This window comes from Colias croceus, chromosome 28, assembly GCF_905220415.1.
Source record: "Colias croceus chromosome 28, ilColCroc2.1".
NCBI classification, from domain to species: Eukaryota; Metazoa; Arthropoda; class Insecta; order Lepidoptera; family Pieridae; genus Colias; species Colias croceus.
This window is the reverse complement of record NC_059564.1, coordinates 12,501-27,185: the sequence shown is the minus strand read 5'-3', so window position 1 is coordinate 27,185 and position 14,685 is coordinate 12,501. Positions and strand designations below refer to the sequence as shown.

Below are 14,685 nucleotides of genomic sequence, written 5' to 3'. Positions count from 1 at the left end.
AATCGTCGTAGTGTAAATAAACAAATTTAAGTGTAAACACACGCGTATGAACATATCACGCCGATTTGCGATCGGATCCAGCGCGAACGATCACAATCACAAATCTTATGAATCTGTGCGAGGCGATAAATATTATGTATCTCCTTACACCTTATATTAGCTGATATGAAGACGGACGTCTTGCACTCTCTTATGTTCTAAAATCTCACGTTACCTGCTCGAAGCGAATCCATCAAAACTCAAATAAACGCTGAAAAAAAATCCTTCGCCACAAAAAATCAAGCAATGCACAATGGATAGCACCTTGACAATCGCTACTTTAACCAAAACATAGCCTTTGTAGGCGTTTTGAGTTACGATATCGAGATATAAATTAATTGTACACATGCGTTAACTCTCCCTTGGTGATGAATAACTTGTTTAAACCACGTAAAACAACATTTTCGAGCGCATTTTATAAAAATGCTGGTCGTCTCCTACACTGAATATGGCATAACACGCAAACACTGACTGAATTTCACACTGAAACACTGCACTGGACCGCGGAAGTTCGTTTGAGGAACGCGATATGAGCCTCGATATGCATTTTTTAACTCACCTTGTTGTTTATTTGCTATTTTATTAAAACAGTTTTGAAAAACTTCATATAAATGCATAGGCTCGTCATCGCTCGTCGCCATTTTGGAATTTACTGTCCAAATAAACCATAGACAAAATAGATGGCAATCAAATCAAACCGTTCCATTTAACACAGAACTTATTAAATGATCGCTGAAAGTAATCATCAAACATTTTATTCATTTAAGCATCAGGTTGATTAATCATGTAACACAAAACAGATTACGAAACGATTAAATCTAGAACAATATCATATATATTTAGATGCAGTTTAAAAGCTATACAAATATATAAGAGCAGAGACAAAGTTTTATTTTTATCTATCAATTTCATCATGTTTTGCTTCAGCTACACTTTGACGTAAACGATAAGAAAAAAGTCTGCCTACAAAATTTTCGAGTGCACTTCAAAGAAAATAAACAAAATAATCTACATGTAACATGTTCTCATTGAATTCTATTAACAGTCAAAATCAGGTTAGTTCATTGACGAAAATAATGTACCATTTACATATACGGTGCTTACAGAGAATATTTGAATAACGTTTGTCATAATAACCTTCACTCTTTCAGATTCTTATTAGTTTTAGCCAGCTATCATCAAGATATTCTGGCATATTTAGACATAGAAAACAAAACAATTGCAAGACCAAACATGAGAATGGAAAACAAATCACAGCGGCAGTGTACGATGCAAACATTTGCCAGGAAAGTTTTCAAGAGGCCCTAAGAAATTTCGATAAGAATGTACTAGATAATATGCGGAATATTGACGCGCGGTCAGTGGCATCGTTCCCTCGCTTCAAGTCGCCTCTGCAGGACATCATCAGCGTAGGATCTGCCAAAAAAGTATCACATATATCTGCTAGCAGCTTTGAACAAAACAAAAATGGGTGGCTAGATTTGACTCCAACGGTAACCGTAGACTTACGCGGCAAAAATACTAAATTCAGTGTCTCTGAGAATTTTGTAGGTCTATTAACGAGGAGTGTACAGAAAAATTCATTCAAATATACTGTCCAAGTTCGTGGTTTCAAAACAGAGAGAAGCGTACATGCAGATCTGAAGAGGAACCCCAACCTTTTAAATAGACTGCGTAAGTCTTTGGGTCAGTATAGAGTACTCTGATGATGTTGGTACATGCTAGATTCATTTCCTCCAAAACATACCAAATTAGTAATAACCTTTTCATCAGGAAACAATTATACACATGCAACCTGTTTATACTGTAATAATTAATAGAAAGTGAAACTTTTTGAGGTTCTTTTTTAAATCATAAAACTAACAAATCTATTTATTGGTACAGACATTTTATTGTGTTTTATGTGAGTATAGTATAAAATTAAAATTATATACACAAAATAAGTTCCAACTTATCTGATTATTTGTCAACCTACTGAATCTGAATTTTAATTTGTCACATTGTTATAAATAAATACATTACAGTACACTTTTAAGCAACCCTTGTACAAATAAAGTTCACTTCTATCTCCTTCTTACAGTTGCTAACAAATGAGCTAAAATTACTTGTCAAAAATCAACTGTTTAAACTTATTTGCTGTACAGAGAAAACTTTTTCTCCAGTTATCTCATAGTTGACATCTATATTCCAGGTCTAAATGTATCGGAAACAACTGAGAAGCAATCAGCAGCGGGCCCGGAGGTCGCGCCGCGGCTCGAGAAGCTGCTCAACGAGGACACGGTGCTCACACACCAGCAGAAGGATAAGATTAAGATCGCTTTTGCTGAGGGCTATTTAGCAGGTGCATTTATTTGGTTACAATTTGTTGATAAGTGGTAAAAGTCTATAAGACATGTTCATGATAGAAACAACATCTATTTATCTATATATTTTTATCTATTCCAGGGTCTCACCCAGAAAATGTGCGCGGCACAAAAGCATCAAAATATTTAAAGTTGGTACAACAACTGCTGACCATTGTACTGTTTCTGGCCATCTTCGTGAGTCTCATGGCGTCCGTTAGTGGGACTGTCTTCCGGTATTTTTTACATTTGAATTTAATTTTTTTAACTACCCACATTTATTTGTTGCAATACTGTACCAATTCTAAATGGGAATAACAGATTCTGTTACATAAAAAGTAATGTTACACTTGTAAACAAGATCGGATTGTAGATCCAAGATATTTTCCTTTTGCATTTTAAATTTTTTATAGCTGATTTTTCAACTTTTACTCTGCTTAGCTTATCTGTCAACATAAAAATTTGTTTGATCTGCAAGTCTGGTTGTTACATTGAAGAACTAGAACTCAAAATAATAACAGCAATATACAACTACTGTTCCAGGATCCAGCTGGGGAACCAAGTGGAGGTGGACCCGGAAGACATCTCCGTCACATTCGACGATGTGAAGGGATGCGATGAGGCCAAACAAGAGCTCAAAGATGTGGTGTGTTGAGATGTTGTTAAACTGTTTAATTATAAAATGTATTATCTCAGATAGAAAACAGAAGTGAGTCGCATTGACCGCATTCCAGGTGGAATTCCTGAAGTCGCCGGAGAAGTTCTCGTCGCTGGGCGGCAAGCTGCCGAAGGGCGTGCTGCTGGTGGGCCCGCCCGGCACCGGCAAGACGCTGCTGGCGCGCGCCGTGGCGGGCGAGGCGCGCGTGCCCTTCTTCCACGCGGCCGGCCCCGAGTTCGACGAGATCCTCGTGGGGCAGGGCGCGCGCCGCGTGCGCGACCTCTTCAGTGAGTCCACACATAACGTATACAGAGCACGTCCTACTGGAAATATTATGGATAAACTTACATTTATAATTCAGTTGTTTGGTCAACTGTTACTTAATTTTTACTTTACTTAAAAAAAAATGTTCATGTTCATATCACATTTTCAGAAGCAGCAAAAGAACGGGCGCCGTGTGTGATATTCATTGATGAAATCGACTCTGTCGGTGCCAAGAGAACCAACAGTGTGTTACACCCTTACGCCAATCAGGTATGTATTTACAATTTATGTACTCAGCTAGACGAAATTATATTTTATTGGACACGAAACATTAAATTTATTAATTTTTATTTTGCAGACAATAAACCAGCTGCTCTCCGAGATGGACGGCTTCCACCAGAACGAGGGCGTGATCGTGCTCGGCGCGACCAACCGGCGCGACGACCTCGACCAGGCGCTGCTGCGACCCGGACGGTTCGACGTCGAGGTGAGTGTGCGAGTTGGGGAGTGAGCGAGCGAATGAGTGAATAATGGTTTCGTTCACTAGTATAATGCAAACGGACACGTCGTCGGCAGGTGTCGGTGCCGACGCCGGACTACGGCGGGCGGCTGGAGATCCTGCGGCTGTACGTGGCGCGCGTGGCGGCCGCGCCCGCGCTCGACGTGGAGGCGCTCGCGCGGGCCACCACCGGCTTCACCGGCGCCGACCTCGAGAGCATGGTCAACCAGGCCGCGCTCAAGTGAGCCCGCACATGCGCTGCGACAACACGCCACGACACACTGCAATACGCTACAACACGCTACAACACACTGCAATACGCTACAACACGCTACAACACACTGCAATACGCTACAACACGCTACAACACACTGCAATACGCTACAACACGCTACAACACACTGCAATACGCTACAACACGTTACAATTCACTATAATACGCTACAACACACTAAATTACGCTACCACACGCTACAACACACTACAATACGCTATAACACGTTACAACACACTACAACACGCTACAATTCACTATAATACGCTACAACACACTATATTTCTAATAACACAATATGTATGTAATTTTAATTTAGTATGGTCTTAGATCCGAATCTAAAACGAAACCTAACGGTTTGATAAGAGAATCAAATTTATTTTATAATAAATTTCATATAATATTATAAAATAAATTAAAAATGGGTAGACAACAGAAATCCTGGACAGAATATTTTTAATTATTTTTTGAAAAATGATTTTTATAAAATGTTGCAAAATGAAGATAATAATAAAATTTTATACTGGACTTAAAGTATAGAGCATATAGAATGTGCAATCGTAGGGTAGACTATTATTTACCTGGACGAACTACAGGGCAGGACTAACTACTATTATTATTACAGGAAGAAAGTAGGTATTCATTACATTACTTACATTTTTATGTAATGTATGTATGTTTTTATGTAATGAATCTACCTACATACTTTCTTCCAATAAACTGTTATTTACCTCCAAATATCTTGGTAATGTGACGCTTTAGGGTACTATGTTATTAGACATTTTTTGTTCGTCTATGTGTCCTCTATCCATACATACCACTTTAATCGTGCACCGCGATTTTGAAAAAAAATCAAAATGGCGGCGGGTCGATATGCCAGCGTCCATACAATTTTAAACCCCTTTATTATAAAATAAATTTGATTCCCTTATCAAACCGTCAGGTTTCGTTTTAGATTCGGATCTTAGACCAGTATTCAAGTCAGTTAAGTTATTTTATAAAATAAAATTGTGTCTATGTCGCATTGGGCATTGTCCTGTAATGGCGTGTAATGTTTTTTAAATAAATTAATAAATATTACGCTGCACCACGCTACAACCCGCTGCGGTGTGCAGGGCGGCGATCTCGGGCGCGACGCGGGTGACGATGGCGCACCTGGAGGAGGCGCGCGACAAGGTGCTGATGGGCCCCGCGCGGCGCGCGCGCCTGCCCGACGACGAGGCCAACGCCATCACCGCCTGCCACGAGGGCGGCCACGCGCTCGTCGCCTTCTACACCAAGGTGCGCGCTGCTCGCTGCTCGCTGCTCGGAATTACTCAATATTGTGTCGATACGATTGTAAAACGTTTGTGTGTCAGGACGCGCACCCGCTGCACAAGGTGACGATCATCCCGCGCGGGCCCTCGCTCGGCCACACCGCCTACCTGCCCGCTAAGGAGAGGTAATCATAATAATGTGACTATTTTTTCGCTCTTTCACAATTGACATTGCGAGCGATTAGCGTTGACATTGACATTGACGCTTGACAGCTTCTGTCATCTATGACAGAAACTGTTAAGCGTAACTGTCAAGCGTAATATTATCTGTAATCTGTTTGCGTTTACACAAACAGATTACAGATAATATTACTTGAACTGTCAAATACAAAGATAATTTTGTTTATCGGGTAGATACCACGTGACGAAGCAGCAGCTGCTCGCCACGATGGACACCATGATGGGCGGCCGCGCCGCCGAGGAACTCGTCTATGGGCCCGATAAGATCACATCCGGTGAGTCATAAACATTTTATGACTATGAATTTTTTTTATAAAATATGTTTATAAATAATGTTGCGCGTTGTGTCTTTGGTGGTGATTATGAAGATAGTTGTGATGATGATGGTTGTTTTAGGTAAATGTGGTCGATTTCAGGTGCGTCGTCGGACTTGAAGCAGGCGACGTCGATCGCGAGCCACATGGTGCGCGAGTGGGGCATGAGCGACCGGGTGGGGCTGCGCGCGCTGCAGCCGCCCGCCGACCGCGACGCGCTCGGCCCCGCCACCAGCGAGCTGGTGCGTGTGCGCTAGCTACCGACACGGTCCGCGCTCTGCGACACTGCACTAAGCTACCCACTGATCACAGAAACTAAAGGGAGATATGGTTAGGGGGCGGGGTCGGTGTCGCAGCAATATGCCCAAAAAAAGAACACATGCTGTTTGTTGCATTCAGTTGACGTTCGACCGTCGGCCGGGTATTATTTGACAATGCCGTGTTGTTCCGTTAAAGTTTGTAAAAACCGAAGTGAAACCAGCAATTTTAAGTCAAATGGAATCACATACCATCGGTAAATACTGAAAATTATACGATTTTCTTACTAAAATTTCAAAAACAATATTCCGTAGAGTGATTCTTGCACAGAATTCTTGGTTTTATTATGTGACAGAACGACAGTCACAATAATTTATGTAAATAGTTTACAATGCTTCTTCTGTACGTGACTATTCAAACGCGGAGTTCGAATACCGCAATGTGTAATGAACATACTAAAGCTAACAAAAACGTTTGATCGTGTTAGTACGGCCGTGTAGTAAATTTGTAATGAGACACCAGGTTTCGTACTCAGCGCAAGCGATTGGGATCTCTCTAGATCTCTTGGAAGCTACCGTTGTGTTACAGATCGACGCGGAGATCAAGAAGCTGCTGTCGGAGAGCTACGAGCGCGCCAAGGCCATCCTGCGCACGCACGCTAAGGAGCACAAGGCGCTCGCCGAGGCGCTGCTCAAGTTAGTCACTACACGCTACAACACACTATATTACGCGACAACACACTACTACACGCTACAACACATTGCGCTACTACGTACTACAGTACGTTTCTACACGCTTTACATAATCTCATAAGCGTTGCACTGGTTGCAGGTACGAGACGCTGGACGCGGAGGACATCAAGGCGATCACGAACGGAGAGAAGATCAAACTGGAGAAGCAGAAGAAGGACAGCGCCCCCTCCCCCGCCCCCGCGCCCGCCGCGCCCGGCGCCCTGCTCGGCCAGCCCGCCCCCGCGTAGACCCCCCCTCCCCACACGCCCCCAGTGAGCACACACACCCCCCCACACCTCTCATGTTATCGTGAGCGAATGTAACAACTGAAATCAATTCTGGCATTTCATTTTGAAGTGCTTATAATCTATCTACACCTTTTTACTTATAATGTCTTCGACTTACCCTGTCAAATTTAACTCGTTCCAACTAAAAGAAAAATAACGGAAACATTATAATTGATTTCAGATAGCACATAGTGGAGTGTAGCGGTTAGTGACAGACGGACACGTCTCATGTGTACAAAATAAATGTTATATTATACGGAGTGTCTTGGAAAATTTTGCAGGAGTTAATGATACAATAAAAATAAGTATAATGTTTTTGGACTTTTATTTCATACCCTTTTTATGTTGTGTTCTCATCCCTGTAAATCCTTTTCTATGACTTTAAATCTATACTTATATTAAAGCTGACAAGTCTATTTCTTTGTTTGCTTGAACGCACGCATCTCAAGAACTACGTGTCCGATTTGAAAAATTATTTCATTGAGATAGTCCATTATATCGCGGAAGGCTATATTATGACCTAATTAGACTGTCCGTTTGTAATATTATAATAACTGATTTTTACTTAATGCATATGGATAATTGGATACTACAGCATATCCCAAAAAAAAAGAAATACTTTTTCTGTCTGTTTGTTCAGGCTAATTTCAAGAAAAGCTGGACCCATTTTGACAGGATTTTTACAGACAGATCACGGATAACTGGATAAGAATAAATTAGGCTATTTTTATACCGATATTCCCACAGGAACTATTATATAAATATTATATAGCGAGTTTGTTTGTTTGTTTGTACGCGCTAATCTCAGGAACTACTGGTCCGATTTGAAAATATTGTTAAGGCTCTGGACCTTTTTTTCCAGGGAACTTAATTTATCGTCCCTGGATTCGCTGCCGAGCTCCTTGGCAGAGAGTTCTGTTTTGATTTCGGCAACGAGGTTGCCAGTCTCACGGTGAAGCTCCTTCAGCTGGCTGAAGGGTTCCACAGTCTCGTACCCTAACCAGCTGCGTACAGCTTGCGTCTCTTTTAGGGTTTCCGTGATGCCTGCTCTCGCGAGACTCACTTCCGAGAGGAGGGCTTCCTTGATTTGCTTCACTTCTGCAGAGTGGGCCCTCTCCACTCGCACCAGCTCTTGTGCGTGGCGTGAGCGTTCTTTTTCAAGGTTGAATTTATGTCTCGAACGTGAGTCAGCCAGAGACAAGACAGTTTCGTACAGCCCCTGCAAGCTGTTGAGGGCAACTGTCTTGTTTTCTCTCTTCATATTTCCAGCCGTCTCTAAAGATTCTTTGCCTCTGAGAAGCAAGTCATTTGCAACCTTTGTTGCCACGTCCATTTCAACTCCTGTGCCCCTTTTGGGAGACGTGTAGAGGAGACTCACTCGCCTCCCGATGGATGTCTCAGATCCCACCGACGAGGTCTCCATCTCATCTTGGGTGTCGCCACCTGCAGCCAGTGAATCTTGCATTTTGAGGTCGTCCATCTGTAATGCGGATGACTGTGGCGGCGATTCCGGTTCCGGTAAAGGTGGTAGGGGCTTTGGGGCTGTTGTTTTAGATGTGGTTGGTGGCAGAGTCGTGGCTGCTTTCACCAGAGCCTTTTCGCGCAAAGTGCGCGTTGGCCTGCTAGGCACCTCCGCGGCTTGGTTGCGGGAAGTTTTAGAGATTGGTTCGCTTTTGCTTGACATTTTTATTTTTATTTTTTTTATTAAGTTAATATATTAAATTTGTTTTAAAATAGCTTAAAGTTAACTTAAAATTAATTAAAGGTACTTATAAAATAGATGACGGGGACGCTGGTGTTGTGCGTCGGTGACTGATGGTGACGAGTACACCCAGAACGCGCCGGAGATTTCTCTCCTAGATGGTGGTGAGTGTCGCAGGTGTTGCTTAGTGAAAAAACGTTGGGGCCAAATTCTTCCTCTCCTCGTTCCGGGTAAAATGAGCCCAAACACGAAGGGTATCGGCCCAGAGGTTTGAGAGATAGTGTGAGGGGGGGTGAGGTAACTTTCAAAAGGGAGGGGATATTAAACTGTTGGAGCCAAGTGGATGTTCTTGGTCCAGCAGCTTAGGAGATTGGAGTAAGGGGGGGGGGGGGGTTTAATTTTTCTAGAGAGGGGGGGGGTAACTGTTGGGGCCAAAGTACAGATCTTGAGAAGGCCTGTTGAATGAGCCCTTACACGGGGGTGTTGGTCCAACAACTTTGGGATTTAGGATGAGGGGGGGGGGGGGTATTTTTCTCTCGGGGGGGTAACTGTTGGGGCCAAAGTATAGGTCTTGAGAAGACGAGTTGAATGAGCCCTTACAAGGGTGTGTTGGTCCAACAGCTTAGGGATTTAGGATGTGGGGGGGTGGGGTGTGTATTTTCTCGAGGGGGGGGGGGGCGAAATTTTACGGTTTGAGTTAGCCTAAACACGGGTTGTACGTTTCTCGGCTTCTGATGGTGGAGTGTCAGCGCTGGACTGCAGACTTTTGATGTTGAGTAACGCAGGCGGCTACGGGGTCTTCAGTTATAGCTTGCGCGTGCCTCTTGTTTGCTGCGTGTGCGAGTAGCGTCGCTATGCCAAATTGAGGTTAAACGTGCCTAACGTTAAGTCGTGTTGTTGTGATGTCGTAAGGCCGTATTGACGTCACACGTGCCTTCCGGTTGGCGTATGTAGGTACGACGTTACTAGGCCGAAAATGGGTTACACGTGCGAAGTTTGAATCTTAATAACTTCCCAACCGCGTTCCCGATCGCAAAGATAGTGGTGTCGATTAATTTGTCTCAATTAGGCCTACGTAATAATATAAAAACCTTTTTGACGCGACGCCAGCTGTAGGTGTTATAGCCTTCCGAAGTGTGCCCCTTCCCTGGGATGAATCCCGTCCGCTTCTGACACTACAAACACTGTTTTATTATGAATTGTTAAGTTATAACTGCGATTACTCACTTTCACGCGCGTGGCTCTAAAATTACTAATTTTAATAATTTTATTACGCGGAGCCAATGTTGTTCGTGTATAGTCTAGGTGATTACTAGGTTAGGTTAGGTTAGGTTAGGTTTTTTTTTTTTTTTTTTTTTTTTTTTTTTTAAAAGCACCCGCCATCTCAGGGTGTTGTGTGCTTTTCTCTGGAATATCGTCCAGAGGTGTTTATTTTCTTTTAAATCAAATACCACAAATTTTTTATTAACAAATTAGGCCTAAATTAATACAATTATAAAAATACAAGTTAACAATTTACAGTAAAATTTCCAAAATAATTAAATACTAAAAGTTAATGTTACATTTAAAACTTACATTAATTAAAACATTGTAATGAGAATAATAAAAAAGGAAATAAATTAAATTAATACAATTATTAAAAGTAAAAAATACAAATTAACAATTTACAATGACATTGCCAAAAAGGCGTAAATAATAAAATACTACAATAATTAAATATTACATTTTTAAAACTTACAATAATAAAAACATTACAATGGAAATAGTACAAAAAGAAATAAAACAATACGGCACAACACTTATAAAACTTAACCCTAATATCACAGCAGCTTATCACAATGTCTTTTGTTCACCACCCTCACAATTCGTTCACAGTATTCCAAGAATTTAGTCCTCGTCTTATCCCCCAGGGCCGCAGGCAGATTCTCACCCGTCATCGCGATGCCCAATTTTTGCTCAATAACATATCTATCTCTTGCAAAAATCGGACACTCGAGCAACAGGTGAGAAACCGTCTCGTCGACTCCGGGCTGACACAGGCACGATGGATTCTCCTTCAGCTTGAATCTGTTCAAGTAGAAGGCGAATCCACCGTGTCCAGTCAGTACTTGTGTGGTGTGGTGTGTGATGTCTATTTTCCGTACTATTTTGTATGCAGCAGCAGCGCTTGGGAAAAAGAGCTTCGTGCCTCCAGCCGTCTCCCCCACATCGTATCTCCCGTCCCATTCGCCAATCGTATCCTGTCTCAAGATACGCTTGACGAATGAAACAGGACACAGATCGTAGTCGGGTTTCCTCTTCGACCCCAGAGCGGCCTCCTTGGCTAACTGGTCCACTCTTTCGTTCCCCCTTAGCCCTGCGTGCGCCTTGATCCAAAACAGAGCGACCTCCCGCCTCTGCAAAGCAGCTTTTCGGAGGGCCGCCCTTGTTTGCACAGCAAGGGGGTGGGGGGAACCGAGTGTGACTGCCTGGAGAGCCGATCTGGAGTCGCTGAAGATGCCGACCTTCGCCACTCCACTCTTGCAGGCTCTTTCTACTGCTCTTTGGAGCGCTAGGAGTTCGGCCTGGTAGACGGTGCAATACGACGGCAAAGCAAGCTTGACGGCCTTCGTCTCGGCCTCCCCCTCCCATACGGAAAGGGCGGCTCCGACTCGACCCTCAATCTTGCTGCCGTCCGTATAGATCCTATGTACGTGGCTACTAGCCACGTCGGAATACGAGTCCTCGCCCGAACCCCAGCCCTTCCTGCTCTGCCGGATGTGGGTCCTCAATCGCCGGAGCCATTCTTTCCACCTCCCTGTCTCCCAACGCTGGGTGCGACACCCCCTTCTTGATCCCATATAATCTCGAAACTTCGAGTATTCTGAGGTCAAGGGGGAGTATCCCAGCCAACAGCATAGCTGAGTTCAGGGAGACGGTCCGATATGCTCGGCAGATCTTTTGGGCGAAACCCCGTTGAACGGTGTTCAGCCTTTTTTGGACCCCCATCTTTTCCACGGTGGGTGCCCACGCTGCCGATGCATACATAATAGTCGGCTCGATAACTGCTACATAAATAGTCCTAATAATATCTGGGCTAAGTCCCCAACCAACTCTGGCTGCCCTAGCCAAGAGTTTATACCGGGCGATTGCCTTTTGGCATACCGTCCCGACGTGGGCGTTAAAGGTGAGGCCGCTGTCGATTGTAAGGCCCAGTATTTTTATACAAGAATAATATTTAATTTCCACATTCCCCATAGCGAGCCGCGGCACGTCATATTTCAGCCTCCTCGTGGAGAGGAGGGCACACGTTTTATTAGGTGCAAATTTCAATTTATTTTCTTTTCCCCATTCGCTTATTACATTAAGGACACGGTTCGCTTTCGTTTCGATTTCAAGGGCCGTGTCCCCCTCAACGACCAACACAATGTCGTCGGCAAACGCCTGACAAAATACTCCCATCTCCTCTAACATCCATAGCAGAGGGTCCAGCAAGAGGTTCCACAGGATTGGTCCGCCTATGGACCCCTGCACGCACCCCTTGCTGGTCCCCCTACTCACTTCCACACCCGCATATCTAACTTTCACTCCCCTTTCACTCAGGTAGCTGCTGATCACCCGCCTCACGTTCGCCGGGCACCCAACTTCAGCCAACCGCACCTTTATGGCTGGCCACCAGGCGCTGTCGAAGGCTCCCTCTATGTCCAGCGATACCACAACAGAAATCTTCTTCTCCTCCCTCATATTTCTGATGTGGTTCACTAGTCTATAGAGGGCGTCCTCGGTGCTCCTCTGTGGCATAAAGCCATACTGGTGGGGGCTTATTTTGGGCAACAGGTAAAACCTGAGTCAGCCGACCAGCATCTTTTCGAAGATTTTGCCGAGAACAGGTAAGAGGCCGATCGGTCGATAGGCTTTCGGTACCCGGTATGATTCCCTGCCCGGCTTTCGCAGTATAACCACGGTCGCCCACTTCCACTGTGCGGGGAAGTAGGCGGCAGAGAGGCATCTGTTGAGCAAGGCAAGGAACCATCCCGGGTTACAATCTACAGCGTGCTGACAGATGTCGGCCGTGAGGCCATCCGCCCCGGGGGCCTTCTTGGGGTTGAAGGACCTTACGGATCTCTTCAACTCCTCCATGATGAAAGGAGGATCGTCCGGGCCCGCCGGTGGTTCGGTGTCCAAGGACTCCGCACACCGGCGCACCCGACGATGCCCCTCACTTTCACCACTTTCCTGGTCCTCGGGGTAGAAGGTCTCCGCCAACAGTTCTGCCGAGCTCCGGGCATCGAGGGTCTCACCACCCCTCGAAAGGGGCAGATCCTCCTCTCTCCCTGTGGCTCTACTAAGCACCCTGTAGATGCCCTCCCAGACCCCCTCCCTATCCTGTTTCCGGCAAAACTCCTTCCAACTCTTCTCTTGCGCTTCTTTCACCGCCTGGTTAGGTTAGGTTAGGTTAGGTTAGGTTAGGTTAGGTTAGGTTAGGTTAGGTTAGGTTAGGTTAGGTTAGGTTAGGTTAGGTTAGGTTAGGTTAGGTTAGGTTAGGTTAGGTTAGGTTAGGTTAGGTTAGGTTAGGTTAGGTTAGGTTAGGTTAGGTTAGGTTAGGTTAGGTTAGGTTAGGTTAGGTTAGGTTAGGTTAGGTTAGGTTAGGTTAGGTTAGGTTAGGTTAGGTTAGGTTAGGTTAGGTTAGGTTAGGTTAGGTTAGGTTAGGTTAGGTTAGGTTAGGTTAGGTTAGGTTAGGTTAGGTTAGGTTAGGTTAGGTTAGGTTAGGTTAGGTTAGGTTAGGTTAGGTTAGGTTAGGTTAGGTTAGGTTAGGTTAGGTTAGGTTAGGTTAGGTTAGGTTAGGTTAGGTTAGGTTAGGTTAGGTTAGGTTAGGTTAGGTTAGGTTAGGTTAGGTTAGGTTAGGTTAGGTTAGGTTAGGTTAGGTTAGGTTAGGTTAGGTTAGGTTAGGTTAGGTTAGGTTAGGTTAGGTTAGGTTAGGTTAGGTTAGGTTAGGTTAGGTTAGGTTAGGTTAGGTTAGGTTAGGTTAGGTTAGGTTAGGTTAGGTTAGGTTAGGTTAGGTTAGGTTAGGTTAGGTTAGGTTAGGTTAGGTTAGGTTAGGTTAGGTTAGGTTAGGTTAGGTTAGGTTAGGTTAGGTTAGGTTAGGTTAGGTTAGGTTAGGTTAGGTTAGGTTAGGTTAGGTTAGGTTAGGTTAGGTTAGGTTAGGTTAGGTTAGGTTAGGTTAGGTTAGGTTAGGTTAGGTTAGGTTAGGTTAGGTTAGGTTAGGTTAGGTTAGGTTAGGTTAGGTTAGGTTAGGTTTTTTTTTTTTTTTTTTTTTTTTTTTTTTTTAAAAGCACCCGCCATCTCAGGGTGTTGTTTGCTTTCCTCTGGAATGTTGTCCAGAGATGTTTGTTTTTCTTTAATCAAATAAATACAACACTTTTATTTATTAATACATTAGGCCTAAATTAAAATTACAATTACAAATATTATGAAGTACAAATTAACAATATCCAATAAAAATTTAAAATACAATATATACTTATATTACAATTTACAGTAAAATTTCCAAATAATAATAAAATACTACAATTAAATATTACACTTTAAAAACTTACATTAATTAAAACATTACAATGAGAAAAAATAAAACAATACGGCACAACACTTATAAAACTTAACCCTAATATCACAGTAGCTTATCACAATTTCGTTTGTTCACCACCCTCACAATTTGTTGACAAAATTCTAAGAACTCGTTTCTCGTCTCGTCCCCCAGGGCCGCAGGCAGATTCTCACCCGTCATTGCGATGCCCAATTTTTGCTCAATAACATATCTATCTCTTGCAAAAATCGGACACTC

The 14,685-nt window shown here is 43.6% G+C and overlaps 2 protein-coding genes across 5 annotated transcripts; one reads left to right on the top strand and one right to left on the bottom strand.

The window, feature by feature from the left end:
• The first annotated feature begins 960 nt into the window (after positions 1-960).
• On the top strand, positions 961-7,477 carry LOC123704052 (ATP-dependent zinc metalloprotease YME1L). 4 transcript variants are annotated; one of them, XM_045652308.1, is made up of 16 exons: positions 961-1,094; positions 1,191-1,725; positions 2,231-2,380; positions 2,485-2,617; positions 2,919-3,027; positions 3,116-3,326; positions 3,473-3,573; positions 3,662-3,790; positions 3,880-4,043; positions 5,192-5,357; positions 5,435-5,517; positions 5,747-5,847; positions 5,989-6,128; positions 6,733-6,839; positions 6,976-7,147; positions 7,344-7,477. In XM_045652308.1, exons 1-15 carry the CDS (start codon positions 1,059-1,061, stop codon positions 7,121-7,123), a joined length of 2,313 nt encoding a protein of 770 aa, XP_045508264.1. In that variant the 5' UTR covers positions 961-1,058; the 3' UTR covers positions 7,124-7,147; positions 7,344-7,477. The 4 variants fall into 4 exon arrangements, with proteins under 4 accessions (XP_045508264.1, XP_045508267.1, XP_045508266.1 ...); XM_045652311.1 differs by having other exon boundaries at positions 1,191-1,713; positions 6,976-7,477; XM_045652310.1 differs by having other exon boundaries at positions 2,925-3,027; positions 6,976-7,477.
• Positions 7,478-9,668: 2,191 nt separating this feature from the next.
• Positions 9,669-12,644, bottom strand: LOC123703931. Its single transcript, XM_045652141.1, has 3 exons — positions 12,009-12,644; positions 10,973-11,674; positions 9,669-9,716 (listed from the first exon to the last, which is right to left on the bottom strand). Exons 1-3 carry the CDS (start codon positions 12,642-12,644, stop codon positions 9,669-9,671), a joined length of 1,386 nt encoding a protein of 461 aa, XP_045508097.1.
• Positions 12,645-14,685: the final 2,041 nt, after the last annotated feature.

What these genes read in the sequence shown, in the direction of transcription:
- LOC123704052 (XM_045652308.1), top strand. Translation starts at nt 1,059, where the DNA reads ATGTTCTCATTGAATTCTATTAACAGTCAAAATCAG. An exon ending in GTCAACCAGGCCGCGCTCAA is followed by an intron (nt 4,044 to 5,191) that starts GTGAGCCCGCAC and finishes TGCGGTGTGCAG; the next exon opens with GGCGGCGATCTCGGGCGCGA. An exon ending in GCCCCGCCACCAGCGAGCTG is followed by an intron (nt 6,129 to 6,732) that starts GTGCGTGTGCGC and finishes GTTGTGTTACAG; the next exon opens with ATCGACGCGGAGATCAAGAA.
- LOC123703931 (XM_045652141.1), bottom strand. Translation starts at nt 12,644, where the DNA reads ATGCCACAGAGGAGCACCGAGGACGCCCTCTATAGACTAGTGAACCAC. An exon ending in TTAACGCCCACGTCGGGACG is followed by an intron (nt 11,675 to 12,008) that starts GTATGCCAAAAG and finishes TGTCGCACCCAG; the next exon opens with CGTTGGGAGACAGGGAGGTG. An exon ending in TCACACACCACACCACACAA is followed by an intron (nt 9,717 to 10,972) that starts GTACTGACTGGA and finishes AATTTGGCATAG; the next exon opens with CGACGCTACTCGCACACGCA.